At 43.8% G+C, this 21535-nt stretch overlaps 1 protein-coding gene and 1 pseudogene across 2 annotated transcripts in view; both read left to right on the top strand.

Moving 5' to 3' along the window:
- The window catches only part of LOC132767199 (small ribosomal subunit protein mS31 pseudogene), a 104426-nt pseudogene extending 101950 nt beyond the window's left edge, over window positions 1–2476 (top strand).
- Window positions 1–21535, top strand: part of ADAMTSL1 (ADAMTS like 1) — a 650838-nt gene that overhangs the window by 314492 nt on the left and 314811 nt on the right. The window contains exon 1 of one of the 2 annotated variants that reach the window (XM_060762428.2): window positions 2402–2614. The exons of the other annotated variant lie outside the window; for it this stretch is intronic. Coding sequence (XP_060618411.2) covers window positions 2543–2614 — 72 coding nt within the window. The 5' untranslated portion in view covers window positions 2402–2542. Of the gene's footprint in view, window positions 1–2401; window positions 2615–21535 lie in introns of those variants that run through there. 2 annotated transcript variants of the gene reach the window in all.

Here is a 21535-nt window from a genome sequence, read left to right as displayed (position 1 = left end):
GAGGCCCTGCTCTTGATCCCACCACCTTTGCAAGCGCAATTGGTGGGGACAAGAGACAGGGCCTTCTCAGTGATGGCCCCTCATCTATGGAACTCCCTCCCCAATGAAATCATGTCAGTTCCCTTCCTCCTGTCTTTCAAGAACAAGCTTAAAATGTGGCTGTTGGCCCAAGCATTCAACCAGTAAATAGTGCAGTAAGGATAACTGACGAATGGAATTGACAATTGGATAGGCCTTGAACTACGATCTGGATTGAATGATTTTAATTGGTGTTTTAATAATTAAGGTTTAATTGTATGGTTTTAATTGTATTTGTTTATTTTTATATTTATATGTATTGGCATCGAATCGCTGCCTGCTGTAAGGCCGCCCTGAGTCCCCTTTTAGAATGAAAAAGGTGGGATATTTATTTATTTACCAAATTTGTATACCACCTTTCTCAGCCCGGAGGCGACTCAAGGACAAAAATATGTAAAATAAATACATAATAATAAATAACTCCTAACAGCCAAAGCACCTGGAGGGCTGAAATTTGCCCATGCCCAGACCTCCTCTGGAGACTAAGATAGGTCACCACTGATTCAAACGGCAGGAAAACAGATCCACTTAACTATTAGGAAGAACTTCCTGGTAGGTTCTTGTGGGTTTTTTCGGGCTATAGGGCCATGTTCTAGAGGCATTTCTCCTGACATTTCGCCTGCATCTATGGCAAGCATCCTCAGAGGCATCCTCATCCTCACTACCTCTGAGGATGCTTGCCATAGATGCAGGCGAAACGTCAGGAGAAATGCCTCTAGAACATGGCCCTATAGCCCGAAAAAACCCACAAGAACCTAGTGATTCCAGCCATGAAAGCCTTCGACAATACATTGAACTTCCTGGTAGTAAGTTGTTTAGTGGAATGTGTTGCCTGGGAGCCCTTCCACACAGCCATACAACCCAGAATATCAAGGCAGAGAATCCCAGAATACCTGCTTTGAGCTGAGTTATCTGAGTCCACACTGCAATATATTCCAGTTCAATGCAGATAATGTGGGATTTCATTCAGCTGTGTGAGGTGCCTGGGAGTATTTATCATATTGGAAGCGAACTGAGGGTACAGTTGTAAGGTATTTAAAAAAAACACATAGTTTAAAAACTTGGCATTATACTAGGTTTCCTTTGAGCAGAAGCTGGCCACTTGGAGTGCCTCTGGTGTTGTTGTAAGAAGGTCCTCCATTGTGCATGTGGCTGGGCTCAGACTGCATTGTAGTAAATGGTCTGTGGTTTGCTCTTCTCCACACTCGCATGTTGTGGACTCCACTTTGTGGCCCCATTTCTTAAAGTTGGCTCTGCATCTCGTGGTGCCAAAGCGCAGTCTGTTCAGCACCTTCCAAGTTGCCCAGTCTTCTGTGTGCCCAAGGGGGAGTCTCTCATTCAGTATCAGCCATGGCTTGAGGTTCCCGGTTTTAGCCTGCCACTTTTGGACTCTCGCTTGCTGAGATGTTCTGCAAGTATCTCTGCAGATCAGTGGTTCTCAACCTATGGGTCCCCAGATGTTTTGGCTTGCCTTCAACTCTTAGAAATCCTAACAGCTGGTAAACTGGCTGGGATTTCTGGGAGTTGTAGGTCAAAACACCTGGAGACCCACATATTGAGAACCACTGCTGTAGATCTTAGAAACTATTTCTTGATGTAAGGTGTTGGCAAGGAGCCACTGGTAGTGCAGTGGCTTAAACCACTAAGCTGCTCAGCTTGTTGACTGAAAGGTTGCAGGCTCAAATCCGAGGAGCGGTGTGAGCTTCCGCTGTCAGCCCCAGCTTCTGCCAACCTAGCAGCTAGAAAGCATGTAAATATGAGTAGATCCTCTGGTGGGAAGGTAATGACGCTCTATGTAGTCATGTCAGCTGCATGCCCTTGGAGGTGTCTATGGACAATGCCGGCTCTTTGGCTTAGAAATGGAGATGAGCACCAACCCACAGAGGCAGGCACGACTGGACTTAATGTCAGGGGAAAACCTTTACCTAAGGCATTGGTGTCCTGGCTGATATCCAAACAGGCCTGGGAGTGTGATGGAGGTTTTCAAGTAGAGTCTAGATGGCCATCTGCTGGGAGTGTTTGGATTGTATGCTCCTTCCTGGCTGGGGGGGGGGGGGTTGGACTGGATGACCCTTTCATGGGATGCTCTCAGTGAGGAAATCTTCAGATCCGACTGGATGGAGGAGAGGCCAACCTCTGGCTGGGTCTCCCCCCCCCCCTTTCCTTCTTCTTCTTCTTCTTCTCCTCCTCCTCCCCTCCCTCCTTTCCTTGGCTGGGACCCCCTCCCCGCTTTTGTCATCCGGCAGGTCGGCTGAGCCCGGTCCTGATTGGCTGGCTGCCTCTCCGGGAAGAGGGAGGGGGGCTTGGGGAGGGATTCCTTGGCGCGGCGAGGGGGCCTTGGAAGAAGCGCCAGGGCGCAAAGGCAGCCGCGCTGGAAGAAGCAGCGGGCGCAGCCTGACAGCCGGCGGGCGGCGAGGAGGAGAAGCACCAGAGGCGCCCTCGCTCCCATCTCCACTCTCCAAGCATGGACTGCGGCGGCGGAGGAGGAGGAGGAGGAGGAGGTCGGGCGCTGCTCTTCCTGGCCTCATTGCTCCTGGTAAAGGCAGGCATTCCTTCTTTTCCTTGGGTTAAGGAAGGCTCCAGGCCATAGCTCTCCTTTTGGAGGGGCAGAGCAGAAGGGACCACCACTTCCAGCATCCCCAGGAGCCAGGCTGGCAAAAGAAAAACAGTGGGAAGGGTGTGTGTTTATTCCTAGGGAAAGTTTTTCCAGCTTCTGGGAAGTTTTCCAACTCCTGGGGAAGACACACGCAGAGAGATGGGAGCTGGATGTACCTGGCCACATTTTGCAACATAGTCACTACTTCATCACACTAGAGAATGGATCCACTTTAAATCCGGTTTCTGCCTTCTGCAGAATTTGTAGTTTAGTGAGGCTGTTAAAGTCTCCTCCCTAAACTACAAACCCCAGAGTTCTGCAGGAGGCAGAAACCGGATTGAAAGTGGATTTATTCTCTAGTGTGATGATCATCACACTAGACATAACCATTAACTATATCTGGCAGTTTGAAAGAGCATTGTATGGCAGTGTTGATCCAGCCAGAGAGAGAGATAAGGGAGATTTATGGTGCAGATGAGGAGGACCTCTCCTGAAACTCCCATCTCAGCATAATAGTGTATTTTCTAGGGGTGTTTTGGAAGTTGGGGTTTCTCCCAAGGAAAGTTTTCCAACTCCTGGGAGAGAGATGGGAGCTTGATGTACGTGGCCACATTGTATGATGAGTCTCCACTAACCATATCTTGCAGTTTAAAGAGCAGCATATGGCAGTGTTGATCCAGCCAGAGAGAGAGAGAGAGTCCTTTCCAAGATACCTTACAACTGTACCCTCAGTTTGCTTCTGCTAGAAAAAGTCCTATGGTGAGGATGAGGAGGACTTCTCCTGAAACTCACTTCTCAGCATAGGAGTGTATCTTCTAGGGGTGTTTTGGAAGTTGGAGTTTCTCCCAAGGAAAGTTTTCCAACTTCTGGGGAACACACACAGAGAGATGGGAGCTGGATGTACGTGTCCATATTTTGCAACTATCTGAGCACATTGTATGATGAGTCTCCACTAACCATATCTTGCAGTTTAAAGAGCATCCCATGGCAGTGTTGATCCAGCCAGAGAGAGAGAAAGAGAGATTTATGGTGAGGATGAGGAGGACTTCTCCTGAAACTCCCTTCTCAGCATAGTAGTGTATTTTCTAGGGGTGTTTTGGAAGTTGTGGTTTCTCCCAAGGACAGTTTTCCAACTCCTGGGGAAGAAACACGCAGAGAGAAAGGGGACTGGATGTACATTGCCACATTTTGCAACTATCGGAATGTTTTATATGAGTCTCCACTAACCATATCTTGCAGTTTCAAAGGGCAGTGTCAATCCAGCCAGAAAGCAGCGAGAGAGAGAGAGAGAGAGAGAGAGAGAGAGAGAGAGTGCTTTATGATAAGGATGAGGAGGACTTATCCTGAATTTCCCTTCTCAGCATAGCATTGTATCTTCTAAGGGTGTTTTGGAGGTTGGGGTTTCTCCTAAAGACAGTTTTCCAACTTCTGGGGAAGACACACACACCCTCTGTAGATGGGGGCTGGATGTACATGGCACATTTTGCAACTATCGGAGCACATGATATTAGTCTCTACTAACCGTATCTTGCAGCTTCAAAGGGTATGGTATGGCAATGTTGATCCAGCCAGAGAGAGATTTATAGTGAAGATGAGGAGGACTTTTCTTAGAACTCCCTTCTCAGCATAGTAATGTATCTTTTATGATGTAGAATGAATGCAACTTGGCTGGCACCACTTGTGGGATCCTTGGAGTTGTAATTTGGTGAGATCCCATCACTCTTGGGCAGAGAAGGCTCAAGACCTTGTAAACCTGCAAAAGCCCCTGATTCCATACTGCTGATGAGTGGCAATTAAAGGAGTGTGAAACTTCATTCATTCTACAGCAGGCATGGGCAAACTTGGGCACTCCAGGTGTTTTGGACTTCAGCTCCCACCATTCCTAACAGCCTCAGGCCTAAGTGGCTGAGGGGGAAAAGGAAGGGGCCTGGGGCTGTTAGGAATGGAGTTGAAGTCCAAAACACCTAGAGGGCCTAGGTTTGCCCATGCGTGTTCTACAGAGAGAGGGAGAGGGAGGGAGGAGATGGAAAGGGAAGGAAATGATGATGATGATGATGATGATGAGTTTTCTTGGAATTGCTCCAAGTCGTATTAGGTCACTGGGGGTGAAGACAAGGGGTGCATCCACATTGTAGAATGAGTAAACTTCGACATCACTTTCACTGCCATTGCTCAATGCTATGGAATCATAGGATTTGTAGTTTCACAAGGTTTTTAGACTTTTTTGCCAAAGAGCACTGTTGCCTCACCAAACTACAGATCCCAGATTTCTGAAGAACAATAGGGTCTCATAAGGTCTGGAGAACAAGCCCTATGAGGAGCAGCTTAAAGAGCTGGGTATGTTTAGCCTACAGAAGAGAAGGCTGAGAGGAGACATGATGAGGGCCGTGTATAAATACGTGAGGGGAAGTCAAAGGGAGGAGGGCACAAGCTTGTTTTCTGCTGCCCTGGAGATTAGGACGTGGAACAATGGCTTCAAACTACAAGAAAGGAGATTCCACCTGAACATTAGGAAGAACTTCCTTACACGTGAAGTTCTTTTAAACAGAGGCTGGATGGCCATCTGTTGGGGGTGTCTGTTGGGGGTGCTTTGAATGTGATTTTCCTGCTTCTTGGCAGGTGGTTGGACTGGATTGCCCACGAGGTCTCTTCCAACTCTATGATTCTGTTATTCTATCATTCCATAGCATTGAGCCATGGCAGTTAAAGTGGGGTCAAACCAGTCTAATTCTGCAGTGTAGATGCATCCCTGTCACAGTCTTCCCTAAAGAATAGGAATTTCCTTGCCTAGGGTATCGTTTGCTGTCATTGCTCCACAAGAGAAGCTGGTTCAGAAATGATGTTGGCTGCATTTTGGTGAGAGTAGGGAGTGAATGCATGTGCCAGAGGCTCTTTGGGGTGCAGTTGGAGAGAAACAGTAATTTTCTTTATCCCAGAACTCCACTGTGAGTGAAGTTTTTCCCGGATTCGGAGTTGCTGCTGACTCACCCTTTTTCGCTTTCTGCAGGGTGATGACAGCAGCCTTCTTGGATTGTAAGGCTTGACTCCCTTCCCAGGGTATATCTACACTGTAGAATGAATGCAGGTTGCCACCACTTTCACTGCCATGGCTCAATGCTTGGAAACCAGGCATCAGTGGTTCCATGCACTGTGGTTGAATGATGCACCAACATTCTTCGGCAGAGAAGGTTAAAGACTTTGTAAAACTACAATTCTCATAATTCCCTGGCAGGTATTGTAGTGCTATACCACATTAATTCTACAGTGCAGAATTTGTGTCATTGTCAGCAGCATCCACTGTGGCCAGTCCTCACGTCCCTCAGAGTAAACTGATTTCTTGTCAGCAGGCACTTTTATATAGGTTAATATTTTTGTAGTAGCTTATAATGTTTTTCCCTTGCCGTATATGAGCGCTTTGATGACTGATAAGACATATGACTGTACTTTTAAAAAATGTATACTGCAGAATTAATTCTGTTTGATACCACTTTCATTGTCATGACTCAATTCTATGGAATGATGGGAATTGTAGTTTTACAAGGTCTTTAGCTTTCTCTGCTAAATACTGTGGTACCTCACCAAACTACAAGTCCCATGATTCCATAGCATTGAGCCTTGGCTGTTAAAAGTGTTGTCAAACTGCATTCTATCATGTAGATGCATTCCTAGGTGTGAGCCACCTTGGATCTCACTGTTGGGAAAAAAAGTGAGAATTTGAATATTGGTGGGGTTGGGGGGATTGATTTTGTAATTTGGGAGTTCTAGTTGCTGGGATTTATAGTTCACCTGCAATCAAAGAGCATTCTGAACTCCACCAACAATGGAATTGAACCAAACTTGACACACAGAACTCCCATGACAAACAGAAAATACTGAAAGGGTTTGTTGGGCAATGACCTTGAGTTTTGGAGTTGTAGTTCACTTACATCCAGAAAGCATTGTGGACTCAAACAATGATAGATCTGGACCAAACTTTGCATGAATACTCAATATGTCCAAATGTGAATGCTGGTGGAGTTTGGATAAAATTGACCTTGACATTTGGGAGCTGTAGGTGCTGGGATTTATAGTTCACCTACAATCAAAGAGCATTCTGAACCCCACCAACAATAGAATTGGACCAAACTTCCCACACAGAACCCACATGCCTTTAAGGGACTCACTGGCACAAGCCTCCCTCCAGCCTCGCACACTCTCTCTCATCTGCACATGCACACCATGCTGCCATGCACCAAACATGCTTTCTCTCCCCTCTTGGAGTCAAAGGAACAGCCTTCCCCTTGGCTGAGAGGCCTGCTGAGAGGCTGGCCAATCACAGCGGAGAAGGGCTTTTGGTGGGAGGATTCCCCGTCTGTTTCCAAAAAGGAAGAGAAGGAAGGCAGAGAGATCTTCTCTGCCAAAGGGGTTCCTAAGACCATATAAACATACGTTTTCTAATGGTTTTTGGCAACTCCTCTGAAACCCCCTTGTGACCCTCCCCGAGGGACCCCGACCCCCAGTTTGAGAAATGCTGCACTAGAAGGTGATGATGGTTTTGAAGGAGCAGATTCAACGAGATCTTTAATGCCAGAATGCATGAACAGAGCCTCTTTTATGCCACTGATAATATCATATTGTACTCCTATTGCCTCTGCAATAAAGTGGGATGTGTAGATCCTATGTGACTTGCCATGCAAATGATAGTAATGCATCAATAAATCATCGTTATCGATTGCATGTCAAGGAGGATGGCTCCCAGCCCCCTTTTTCCTTTTCCCTTTTTCTGGATTCATCCCAGCAGCAAGTGAAAGAAGAGTATTATACTTGGAACAGACTTGTATTAGACTCGCATAATTGTTGCTCTGCACTGCGCTGCCAGATCATGCTGTTTTAATCCAGCAAAAAGGAAATTTTGAAAAAAAGTAAAACAGCAAAATTTTAAATAGAAAATAGGTGAATGAGAGAGACTTTTCTTCCCCATAGTAAGCTGAGGGGAAAGGTGGGTTTTTCTCATCTCCTGTCCCTTTCTTTCTAAAGGAGGACGTGCCCCACTGTGTACATAACTGAAAGGGCTTTTAAAAACCCGACTGAAGCATAAATAGAAACATATTTGGTTTCCTCCTCAAAACAGAACTGGACACTCTTCTTGCCAGTTCTTATAAATTTTGTTATTGTTGTGTGCCTTCAAGTCCTCTTCCAACTTACGGAGAGCCTAAGGCGGACCTATCGCAAGATTTTCTTGACAAAATTTGTTCTGAGTGGGTTGCCTTGGCCTTTCTCTGAAACTGAGGGAGGGTAACTTGTCCAAGGTCATCCTTGAGTTTGTGTGGCTTAGGCCCCATCCACACTGCCATATAATGTAGTTCAAATTCTATTTACAGTTAGTGTGGACTCATATCATGTGATTCATTATAGTTCAAACTGTATTATATGGGTCTATAGCAAGCATGAGCAAACTTCAGTCCTTCAGGTGTTTTGGACTTCAACTCCCACAATTCTTAACAGCCGTTAGGACTGGACTGTGGCCTAGCTAGTTATAGCCTGCTGCATCAAATCACTACTGATTGAGAGGTCATGAGTTCGAAGCCAGCCTGGGTCGGAGTGAGCTCCTGACCATTAATAGTCTAGCTTGCTGTTGACCTACATACCCCAAAAGACAGTTGCACCTGCCAAGTAGGAAATTTAGGTACCACTTTATGTGGGGAGGCTAATTTAACTAATTTACGGCACCATAAAATCTTCCAGCAGCATGCATAAGAATGAGGAAGTACTCCATCTAGGACTCATTGTCACAAGTGGACAGTGAAGCGACAGCTCCCCCTGTGGTCGGAATCAAGCATACCCTAATGAAGCTGGAAAGCTGGAATGTTAAATTGCCTCTTTGTCTGTCTATATATGTTGTATGTCTATGGCATTGATGTTTACCATGTATATGTGCATTGTCATTCGCCCTGAGTCCCCTGTGGGGTGAGAAGGACTGAATATAAATATTGTAAATAAATAAATAGGCTGTTAGGAATTGTGGGAGTTGAAGTCCAAAACACATGGAAGGCCGAAGTTTTCCCATGCCTGGTCTCTAGTGACCATATAATGCAGTTCAAACTGCATTGTTTGGCAGTGTAGATCCAACCTGAGTTGAGATGCAAGCCCTGGTTTCCAGAGTTGTAGTCCATAGTGGTTCTCTTTTGTAAATTAGTCACTTGTAATTAATACCGAATAGTTCTTCTATTTCCAGCCATTATGTTTTGTACTTTTACAGTATACAGTTTGGGGTTAGTGAGAGAACAATTATTATTTTTCAATTAAGATTTTCTCATAAAATAAAAGTTTCTTCCATCCCCTGTTGTGTTCTTGTGCTCTGTCTTTCTGGAAGGTCTTTTGAAGCAGTAGTGGCATTGGGAAGATAGTGAAGGAGGGCTTGGGAAAACAGGCCCCTTCTACACTGCCTTATAAAATCCAGACTTATTTATTTATCATGTCAAAAGTGAATTGAGAATACAGTTATAATATATAAAAAACCACAAACAAAATTAAAAACTTGGCATTATACTAGAAGCTGGCCACTTGGAGTGCCTCTGGTGTTGCTATAAAAAGGTTCTCCATTGTGCATGTCGCAGGACTCAGGTGATCTGTGGTTTGCTCTTCTCTACACTCGCATGCCGCAGACTCCACTTTGTATCCCCATTTATTAAGATTAGCTCTGCATCTCATGGTACCAGAACACAGTCTGTTCAGCATCTTCCAAGACATCTAGTCTTCTGTATGCCCAAGAGGGAGTTTCTCATCTGGTTTCAACCACTGATTGAGGTTCCGGGTTTTTATCTGCCACTTGTGGTCTCTCATTTGCTGAGTTATTCCTGTGACTATCTCTCTAGATCTTAGGAAGCCGTTTCTTGATTTACATTGTTGGCATGCTGGCTGATATCCGAACAGAGGATGGGCCGGAGATGTCAATGCTTTGGTCCTTTCATTACATGCTGCTACTTACCGACGAATATCAGGTGGTGCAATACCATCTAAACAGTGTAATTTCTCCAACAGTGTAGATATCCTGTGATAGCCACATCCACTGTTTTAATGTGGTAAAATGTATTCCACACTGGTTATGCACATTCAGCAGCAGAGTAGCAAAGCGCAAGGGCACATGTCTTCACTGTATTTAGTTGTGATCCCCAGGTTGTGCCAGTCAGATTTCGTATGACATTACTTCTAGCACCCACTTTTAATCAAGCAGTGTTTCTTGTAAATCAGAGCATGGTCCAGTCCAGGGTAACTCCCAGGTATTTTGGTGTGCTGCAATGCTCCAGTGGGATTCCTTCCCAGGTAATCCTCAGAGCTCAAAGTACTTGTCTGTTCTTAAGATGAAAAGCACATGTCTGCATTTTCTATGGATTAGGAATCAGCTAGTTTCCCCTGTAATAGGCAGTAAGAGCACCTCAAGCTTTGGAGAGCTTCTGTTCAACCATTTCAAATCTCCCTGCTTGAGTGATGATGGCACGATGATCAGCATAGATGAAACTCTCTGTCTCATCTGGCAGTGGCTGATCATTTGTGTAAAAATCCAGATTAACTGCTTTGAACTGGATTCTATGGCAGTGTAGAAGGGGCCACCTACTTTCATTGTTGGGTTGCAGCACAGTGTTTTTAATAAAAGTTAGAGCTGGGAAAGGGAAGAGTTCTCCTCTAGCTATGTGTGCCTGCCTACAGCAGACAAGGTCAACAGCAGGTACCTCTTGCATGAATAGAAAAATAAAGAGAGAAAGGGAGAGAAAATAGGCCTGAATCACTACCTCTTCCACAATATGTTAAAGAAACATGAACCTGTAATTTGGTCAAAATGGAAATCCTAAGAAAAGGGGATGGTTGTCATGGAAGTCCTCAAGTGGTCTCTAGAAAATTCAAAATACAGGTTGTTTCAAAAACCTGGATCTGATTTGAAATTGCCAGTAATATTTTTGTTTCCTTAACTGACTTGGCTACTTTTTTCTCATGTGCATATTGTTAGTTTTGGATAAAAAGTTTCTGAAACATGTTGAACTACCCTTCCTTTTTGACGTACAGGTTCCCGATATAACATATTACTAAGTACTAAATGTTAGAAGAACTAAATCTCACAAGATTTAGTTGGACTGTAAATCCCAGCAGCTCTAGACAAGTGTGAGGAGTCATGGGAACTGCAGTGCAATCATATCTGGAAGGTCACTTGTTCTCCTTTCTTCAGTTTCAGGAATCAGCATATCTTTTACTGTTTTGTTTGTCTGTATATGAATCTCCTGTGGGGTTATGGCAACCCCCCTGAATTCCACAGGGTTTCTTTAGACAATAAATACTGAGAAATATGTTGCCAGTTCCTTCCTTTGTCTGAGGCCCCATCTACAGTGCCATATAATCCACATTCTGAATCCAGATTATCTGCTTTGAACTGCATTATATGGCAATGTAAATTCAGCCTCATTGTTGATTGGTGTGAGAGAATAAAATGCAGGAGTATTTCTGCTGTGGGTTAAAGGGCTGAGATGCTGAACTTGCTGAACAAAAGGTTGCAGGTTCGAATCCAGGGAGCAGCATGAGCTCCCGCTGTTAGCCCCAGCTTCTGCCAACCTAGCAGTTTGAAAACATGCAAATGTGAGTAGATCAATAGGTACTGCTCCGGCGGGAAGGTAACGGTGCTCATGCAGTCATGCTGGCCACATGACCTTGGGGGTGACGATGCCGGCTCTTTGGCTTAGAAATGGAGATGAGCACTAACCCCCAGAGTTGGACACAGCTGGACTTCATGTCAGGGGAAAACCTTTGCCTTTACTTTGCTTATTTTCAGAACCTGTTGCGGTAAACAGCCTTTATTCTAAAGCAGGGATGGGGAATGTGGGCTTTTCTGGATTTTCCTGTACTACATCTCTCATAGGAGGTAAAGTCCATATATTGCCCATCCTTGGTTGAGCTTGCAGGAAACAAAGGCAAGCAACATAATGCCAGCACAACTCTGTCATATGGTCAACTAAGAATAAAGTTGTGTCCGTCTAGGCATGGTGGATGTTGTAGTGGAGACTCACGTAATCCAGTTTAAAGAAAAAAACCTGAGATCAGATTCTGGGATATAGGGCCTGTCTGGAAGGACCCTTCTTCTCCCAAGAAACAGCCATTGCATGGCTGGAAATGGAACCAGAAGTGATTTCTGGTTTCTGTTCCCAACAATGTTTTGCCAGATTTCCACATTTGGGGATTGGGGAGAGGAAGTTTGAAACTTCTGTCTCTGTACCGCTACTGGATGTTTCTAAAAATGGCAATTTGCTATGGAGGGGTAACTTTGCTTCCCCCAGTCCTCAAAATGTGTGGGTTCAGTGGTTGTAGACAATTCAGCACATGGACCACAGTTTTTCCATTTTAAGGTATTGAATTAAATGTATGTTGTTGTGGGACTTCAAGCCGTTTCTGACTTATGGTATACCTAAGTCAGAGCTATTACAGGGTTTTCTTGGCAAGATTTTTTCAGAGGGGAATGAGACTTGCCTGAGGTCACCCATTGGGTTTCCATTACTGAATTGGGATTTGAAACCTGAATTTCCAGAGTTGTAGTCCAATGCTTATACAGCTCTGGATATGGGTCCACAACATGGCACAGTTAGGAATTAAAACAACTGAAAAATGCAGCAACCCAGACCTACTTGGAGCCTTGCTGCTTACCTCATAGAGAGCCTCTCAGGGCTGATGAAGAAGGAGGGTGTCCTAAAAACGGTGCTTTTCTGAGGCTCAACAACTTGGAAGTGACCCTGAGCATTTGTCAACTTTTTTTTGCAGTTAAAGCTGGACTTTCTGGTTTGTAGGCTGGTCACGACTTAGTGTAGGGCAACCACTATAGATAGACATTTTAAGACTGGCATGGGCAAACTTTGGCCCTCCAGGTGTTTTGGACTTCAACTCCTAGAATTCTCAGCCAGTTTTCCAGCTGTTAGGAATTGTGGGCGTTGAAGTCCAAAACACCTGGAGGACCAAAGTTTGCCCATGCCTGGTTTAGGGTCATCATAAAATATCTGCTACTTCTAAGTTATGTTATTTGCTAATTAATTTTCAGAAATCATTAGAGATCCTTTTGGAATTTCCTAACTCATTTTCTGAAATAGCCTGGCTGGATTTTGGGATCATGCATGTTGACTTGAGTGGGAAAATATAACGATTTGTACTTCATGTCAAGCAGAGCAACTTGGTGGTGATTGGGTCATCAGTCCCTGGTTCGCATGTACATAACATTGACCCCAGAGTCTGGGGGAAAATATTTCTGAACTACAGCCAACATGGCCAAAGTATGGTTCGGAAAGAGTAATTTTTCAGAGCTTTGTGCAGAACTGCATTTAAGGAGTTGGGCCTGCTGTTAAGTCACATTTGGCAACCCGATGAGGGTGAAACAGTCAACTTGGATTTGTCGGAGAAGAAACTATGGCTCACTCTTGCAGGCACCTCTGCAAAGGAAAAAGTCCTCACCACATCTGATTCCTGCTTTCCAAGTTTGTTGAAGGAGTGAGTCAGCCCACACACGTATCACGCAGAGCTGAGAGGGATCAATGCTGGATGGACACAGGCTCCATGGCTGGCTTCCCAGGACGAGCAAAGGGCGTGTCTTGGAGAAAAAGGTTTCAGGATTTCCCTAGAAACACTTTATGTTCTTCTCCTGGCTCCAAGCTCGAGCTAGGAGCCTGGGAAGCTGCTCCTTTCAAAACTCCACAGAGACTGAATCATAGAATCATAGAGTTGGAAGAGAACTCATGGGCCATCCAGTCCAACCCCCTGCCAAGAAGCAGGAAGATTGTACTCAAAGCACCCCCAACAGATGCCCATCAGCCTCTGCTTAAAAGCCTCCAAAGAAGGAGCCTCCACCACTCACCAGGGTGGAGAGTTCCACCGCTGAACAGCTCTCACAGTCATGAAGTTCTTCTAAAGTTCAGATGGAATCTCCTTTCTTGTAGTTTGAAGTCATTGTTCCGCGTCCTAGTCTCCAGGGCAGCAGAAAATGAGCTTGCTCCCTCCTCCCTATTACTTCCTCTCACATATTTATACATGGCTATCACATCTTTATACTGAAGGTCAAAGAAACCTGGATGCCTTGTGGCATTGGGACTAAAATAAGTTCAGAAGGGTGATATGCGCTTTTCCATCTTCTGGAAGTAATCTTGATGTTTGTGTGCGTATATCACACATGTGCACGACTCTTCATTTGCCCCTTTCATGGCCATTCAGCTAGAGAAGCAAAGCCAGGCTTATCTTGAAGCCTCCTCTTACCATGAAACTCAGTCTTCAACTTTGAATAAGACATCCATCATAATCTCAACAAGTCATTATCTTTTATTTAAAGATCTTCTCTTTTGTACACTCTGTTCATATGCCCTTGCTTGGATTGTGCATGCATGAGGACATAGGATCTCATCTTCCAAGGGTAGGAATGGAAATGCTCTGCAGAGTCAGAGGTGGGAGAAAGTGCTAATAAAACCCCTTGGTAATTTCCCACTGAGTTACTGAGTCACAAGAGGTTAGTTAGTGAGTAATGGCAACCAATAGAATCCAAGGATGCCCTCTCCTACTCAAGATTGGCAGAAGGGTCTGGAGCTCATTACAGGCAGTCCCCAAGTTACAAACATCTGACTTACAAATTACCCATAGCTACAAACGAGGATGGGACAATAGGAAGTGAGAGAAATCTACCCCCCCCCCCCCAAAAAAAGAAGGAAAATTCACTCCCGGAAGAGTTATCCTAGGGAAAAGATGTTTCAATTGAAGCTTTATCATCAATCTGTGTTTCCACAACAAGCCTAATTTTTCAAAATCCAATTATTACAGGGACAGAAAATGAGGTGAAATCATTTGAACAGGGGCACAGGCACAAATTAAACACTACAAGGATGTTGACCATTCCCTGTGCCATCACATACACTCACGCACATGAAGATATAACTAGAGTTACACTTAAAAATGTACTTGTTCCAACTTACATACACATTCAATTTAGGAACAAACCTACAGAACCTAACTTGTTCATAAATTGGGGACTGCCTGTACTAAAGTTAATTAAGATTGGTCCTAAACAGATTTAGATTGCAAAGTCTTGACAATTGGAAAGGAAATAGATTATGTGTAAGAAAAAGTAAGTTTTGCAGGAAATGATTTAGCGAAAATGCCTGACCCCTTGAAAGCTACGTCCTTTTGCACTGAAACTATTCTCCTGTAAATATTTGACCCAGCCTTATACTCAGTAGATTAGATGTAAATATTTCAGACCTATCACCTAAGTTTCCTGTGCTGATGAACTCCATGATTTGGGACCTCCTCAGCATAGGAATTGGATGGAAAATTATTTAAAATTGGATAATGTAAACACATCCAATCTGTTTTTGGCCACCATTTGTTCTCTAAAAAGAACCTATAGTCATAGCTTCCTGCTATGTATTTATTGCATTCTCATTTTAGGTGTATCAAGAAACAAAATTATAAAATGTATTCATTGAACCTGAGATATTAAACTATTTGATGTCTATTTGAGTTTTCAAGAGCTGTTTTACTTGCTTACGTAGCATGATTCAGATGCTAGAATATTTCTACCTAGCCTGAAAACTCAGTTCCTCTTTCAGCCATAGTCAGAAGCAAGCATTCCAGCCATTTGATTTTACCAATGGCTTCATTAATGCCAGGGCAGTCTCCCCTATAACTGGGGGGGGGGGGGGGGGGCACACCACATACTAGTTATGCTGACACTAGTTATGCTGAGTTCAGTGGTAACTCTTCACATCTGTTAATTAATAAGACTAAAAGCTTTGTTGTGGTTTATATGCAAATGTGTTGCCACCAATAGCCGGGTTGGGAAAGCCCTTCAGATATGGCATAGTCTGAGTGATGCAGTATGAATGCATGCACCTGTGTGGGAGGTGGTAGAATTGCCTCCATCTTCCATATAGTTTGGAGGATACTTGGAATTGTAGTCCAAAAACGTGACTTCTCTTGAATAAGTGTGGCGCTCACATATAGTATTATCTACCGCAGTGGTTCTCACCTATCCTAATGCCATGACCCTCATGTTGTGGTGAACCCCCAACCATAAAATTATTTTTGTTGCTGCTTCATAACTGTAAATTTTGCTACTGTTCTGAATCATAATATAAATATCTGATATGCAGGATGTATTTTCATTCACTGGACCAAATTTGGCATAAATACCCAATACGCCTGAATTTGAATATTGGTGGGGTTGGGGGGATTTATTTTGTCATTTGGGAGAAGTACTTGCTGGGGTTTATAGTTCACCTAAAATCAAAGAGCATTCTGAACTCCACCAGTGATGGAATTGAACCAATCTTGGCACACAGAACTCCCATGACCAACAGAAAATATTGGAAGGATTTGGTGGGCATTGACCTTGAGTTTTGGAGTTGTAGTTTACCTACATCTATTAAACAATGATAGATCTGGACCAGACTTGGCATGAATACTCAATATGTCCAAATGTGAACACTGGTGGAGTTTGGGGGAAACAGACCTTGACATTTGGGAGTTGTCATTGCTGGGATTTATAGTTTACCTACTCAAAGAGCATTCTGAACACCACCAATGATATAATTGGCCCAGACTTCCCACACAGAACTACCATGTGTTTAAGAAAAATGTGTTGTTTAACTAATTCAAATTGGATCTGAGACTTGGTTTTAGCTAAAGACAGGTATACCAAAAATACTTGGGCAAAAGTATGAGGTACCATTTCTGGACAGATACCAATATAGTGCAATATCTTGAACATGAGCCATATACACAAACAAAACCATTTAACGGTGTGATTGGTGGAAAATGTTTCGTCCAACATGCACCAGTTCAACTGGCAGAGGGGCATGCCTGTTACGTACACAACTCAATGATCATGGAAAAAGACCCTGTACATTTTTGGACTCAACACTGGAAAATCCTTCCCTCTATGCAACTATAAATGTAGAAACAGATGGGTAGCCTTGGAATGATAGACATATCTCCACACACAAAAGACGGAGATGATAGAACAAACCTCCATATATTCAGCTGTGAAACAAGGAATTTAAGATTCAGTCCACAAGCTAATTGTGCCAATGGTCACCCAAGACAGAGAATAGGGAAGGAGAGCATCGGAGAGCGTGAATGGGACGGACTATTGTGCTTGAGTCGATTCCATGTATAAATTAAGAGAGGGAGGGGAAGAAATTCTTGAGGGGGGAGGAAAACACCATGTATTTTATTATAACTCCTAGTGTTCCTCCTGAATCCGCCACAATAGCAGGCAAGAGAGCTAAAGCCCCCTGAAAAGAAGCAGACAGCAAATGCAAATTTGATTCAATGACTCTTTGACAAGAAGTAGTTTGACTCTGAAGCTGGATGAACATGCGTGTCAAAGAGCACCCTTCGTTCCAGCCACATTCCCTTTGAATTAAAAGACTGTGGGTTCCTTGTGTCCGCTTCACATTCTCCAAATGAACATAAAGGGCCTTTTTGAGGGCCTTTTGCCCCTCTCTATTTTTCTTTGGCTTGTTTATGAAAAAAGTCATTCCAGAATGTATTCTGCTCATAAAATATGTATCTCACCATGTCAAATAATACTGGAGTTACTCGGGCACTATCATTGCTTCACTGCTGTTCTTTGTATATATAAAATATGTTTCACCACATCAAAGAAAACCTGAATTATGTCATTGCTATCATCATTTTGGATTTTGTGCCCAATCCCTTCCGAATTCAAATCAGCAACAATATCAGGGAGTGGCCGATGGCAGGGGTTCTCAAACTTTTTCAGCTGTGGAGCTCTTTTTGAAGCAAAAGTTTCTTGTGGAGCCACAAGAAGTGTTTATAGATTATATTATTATTATATTATATAGAATGTATATATGGAACCCCCGGTGATGCAGAGAGTTAAATTGCCAAGCTGCTGAACTTGCTGACCAAAAGGTCAGCAGTTTAAATCTGAGGAGCGGGGTGAGCTTCTGCTGTTAGGCCCAGCTTCTGCCAGTCTAGCAGTTCTAAAACATGCAAATTTGAGTAGATCAATAGATACCACTTCAGCGGTATGGTAACGGTGTGCCATGCAGTCATGCCGGTTCCATGGCCAAGGAGGTGTCTATGGACAATGCGGGCTCTTTGGCTTAGAAATGGAGATGAGCACCACCACCTCCAGAGTCAGACATGACTAGACTTATGTCAAGGGAGAATAATTTGTTATTTACTTTTATGTTTAATGTGAATGTAACAATCCTATGTTTTACTGCCATTTGCATTTGTATATATAGATTGAATTTCTATGTGTTTAGATACTTTTGCATCACTGCAATTAGTGGATGCTGGTCTTTCTAGCTCCAAGGGAATCAGTTTTCCTTTTCAAAGTCCCTAAGGCCACATCAGCCTTATGGTGTCCTTCAAAGGGCTGTTGAATCCATGGATGGAGAATCTGGATACACAGGACCAACTATAGTTTTTTTTTTACATAGTGGTCAGTGCTCTATAGTTTTTACCCAATTTTGGCCCTCAGATGTTATTGACCGATAACTCTTATCACTTTTGATTATCCATCATGTGGACTGGGGATAAGGAGTAAGCAATAAGTAATTGCAACCCAACAGCTTGTGGCTCTGAAGTTGGGGAAAGTTTAAAGAACATTTTAAAGTCAGATATCATATCCAAATAGGGCCCCCTGGTGGCACAGTAAGTTAAACCACTGAGCTGCTGAACCTGCTGACCAAAAGGTTGGTGGTTCAAATCTGGGGAGTGGGGGAGCTCCCACTGTTAGTCCCAGTTTGAAAACATGCAAATGTGGGTAGATCAATAGGTACTGCTTCTGCAGGAAGGTAACGGTGCTCCATGTAGTCATGCTGGCCATATGACCTTGGAGGTGTCATATGGCCAGCAACGCTGGCTCTTTGGCTTAGAAATGGAGATGAGCACCATCCCCCAGAGTCAGACATGACTAGACTTAATGTCAAGGGAAAAACTTTACCTTTTATAATGTATATATATGAGGCATGGGCTGGGTTAGAAGCAGATGGATGGAGAGTGTTTGTGTGAACTAATTCACACAATGTTAAATAAATAAATAAATAAAATACATTATTTAAAATGAAGAACAAACACCAACATAAACTTAACAGTGTTTCAGTGGAAGATCCCTGGGTCCATCCAGTCCAACTCCCTTCTGCAATGCAGGAAAAACACAATCAAAGCACCCCCAACAGATGGCCATTTAGCCTTTGAAGTAGTAATAATAATAATAGCAGAAACCTCAGGTGAAGCTTGCCCAAAGCAGAATGGAGCATGGCAGTTAAAGTGGTGTCAAGCCGCATTCATTCGATGATGCACCCTCACTACTACTACTCGGCAGTGGGGGGGGGGGGGGGTCCCTCGTCCTCTTCCCCTGCTCCTCAGTGGTGGGAGGAAGGTCCCTTCTCCTCCTCTTCCTCTCCTGCTCAGAGGTGACAGTTTTGGTAGTAGTGGGGGGCTCTTGTCCTCCTCCTCCTCTCCTCCTCTTCCTCTCCTTCTTGGTGGCGGCAGTTGTGGGGGTGGGTTTGGCAGCTGCAGGTTGTGTGTGTCCCTCATCATCATCCTCTTCCTCCTCAGCAGTGGCAGGTTCAGTGGCGTTGGGTCCTTCGTCGACATCCTCCTTGGCAGCGGTGGCAATGGCTCCTTCATGCTCCAAGGGTTGCTTTACGTGGAGATCACGTAGTTACCAGGACCATGTTGCCAGTATGCTGCAATGATTGCTAGCTCCAAAAGACTATATCAGGAAGGGAAGGAAGGGAAGCCAAGGGGCAGGGGAGACATAATGGCTGGAAGGAGGTGGGGCACACACAGAGCTCCTGAGCACCTCTCACGGAACTCCAAGGCCATGAGGATCACAGGTTAAGAACCACTGATTTGAGGTATCTACTTGTGTTAAAACAATATACTGCAAAGCCAGGGCCAGTGGGCTTTATGGTGTATGACAACCTTTATTAAGAATCCAGAGATTATTTTACCCCTTAAGACTAACTTGCTCAGCAGCAAGTACATTCGGAGTATACTCTGGAGTTTGCAACAAGCTCTGGATGTCCTCATGGTTTGTGTATTGAGTCAATTGCAGCCTGATCCACCTGCATATTTGGCCACCATCACCCATTCTCTGTGCAGATCACTGCAGGAAAAGGGATGGGTTGTCCTCATGCTGTCATCAGTGCAACATTGCCATCTAGCAGCTCAGGGGGAGTCTGTCTGAAGCATGTTGGTTTCATCTTTTGAGATCATAAAATGGGTGCGCCAGCATGAGATTAACAAGGAAGGAATTCTTCTACCCCTTTATTGATTGCACAGATTCCAGAGTTATAACTTCAGTAGATACAACAAGCAATGGCCAGGTTCCTAGAGCTGCTAGGGGTAGCAGGGGTGATATGAGGACAAGGAAAAGAGGGCCATCTGGATACATGGCCCCGGATACAGCACATACATGCTGGATCTAGAGCTGCTCCAGGTCATAAATACCCCGGATTAACCTGCCCCTTGTAGATGAGTCCTTTGTTCCAGAAAGATCTGTGCCATTGTATTGTCGAAGGCTTTCATGACCAGAATCACTGGGTTGTTGTAGGTTTTTTGGACCATATAGCCCGAAAAACCTATAACAATCTGTGCTATTGTTTGAACAGTAGGAAGGCCTTTCCTTTGACTCCCTTGTATTTGGTTACAACCCCTTGGCTGCTGTTTTTAGGCCATGAGGTAGGGTGGGGGGATATGTTTTAGCCAAAGATAGAATGTTGGCCTTTTTGATAACAGCAAGGGCTTGGCCAACCTTTCCCACAATTTAGCATTAAACTCTATGCTTATGTGCACACACATACACAAAATGGAGCACGATACAACAAGTGTTGAGATGTTGGAGAGGGAAGGAAACATTCGCTTTCTACACTACATAAAAGAAGCTGCCTTCATTTTATTTCAGTGCAGCATACTGTGACCTTCCAGAAATTGTCAAAAGGCAAAATGCAGCTGTCAATCTGGCTCAAGAGAGAATCTTGCAGAAAGCATACGATTCCCTATTATGATGATGACTGGTGACACATTCAATCTGGGAATGTGTTCAATACCTGTGAAGCACTGACTTTAAGTTATGCTAAGTTTTTTTTTAATAGAGCTGGTGTGATGGTTTCATTTCCATCGGGATGGAGAAATTGTTGGGGACCAGATATTGGCAGTTCTACTTCCTTAGTCTATCTTGAATGTTTAAAGTCACAGTACCATTTATCTTTATTACTCAGAGGAGAACATAGTCTGGTGCAAATGTATTTCTCCTTCGCATTCATTTCATTTCTTTTTTTAATTTTAAGGGAATGCCTCAACAGTTGCAATTTTTACACTGCTTTTTAACATTTATATTGCATGTTTTAAACTGCCTTTAGTGTTGCTATTTGTTCAATTTCATTTTAATGTTGCTTTATTATTATTATTTATGTGTGTGTCAGTAGAGACATGAGAAACTGCAAGTTGTTTCTGATGTGAGAAAATTGGCCATCTGCAAGGACGTTGCCTAGGGGACGCCCGGATTTTTTGATGTTTTACCATCCTTGTGGTAGGCTTCTCTCATGTCCCTGCATGGGGAGCTGGAGCTGACAGAGGGAGCTCATCCATACTCTCCCCGGATTTGAACCTGCGACCTGTCGGTCTTCAGTCCTGCTGGCACAAGAGTTTAACCCACTGTGCCACTGGGGGCTCCCTTTATTTTGTTTAAGAATATTGTACTTGTCCTAATTTGTATGAATTAGAAACCAAACATGGGCTGTAGCCTACTTGAAGGCCTACTTCATGGCAGTGAAAACAGTTAAGAAACTATTGTTTGTAGTGTAAAACATCAAATATCCGGGCATCCTC

Source organism: Anolis sagrei, chromosome 2, assembly GCF_037176765.1.
Source record: "Anolis sagrei isolate rAnoSag1 chromosome 2, rAnoSag1.mat, whole genome shotgun sequence".
In the NCBI taxonomy this organism is placed as follows: domain Eukaryota; kingdom Metazoa; phylum Chordata; class Lepidosauria; order Squamata; family Dactyloidae; genus Anolis; species Anolis sagrei.
Note: the sequence above shows the minus strand (reverse complement) of the source record. Positions and strands in the feature narration are given on the sequence as shown.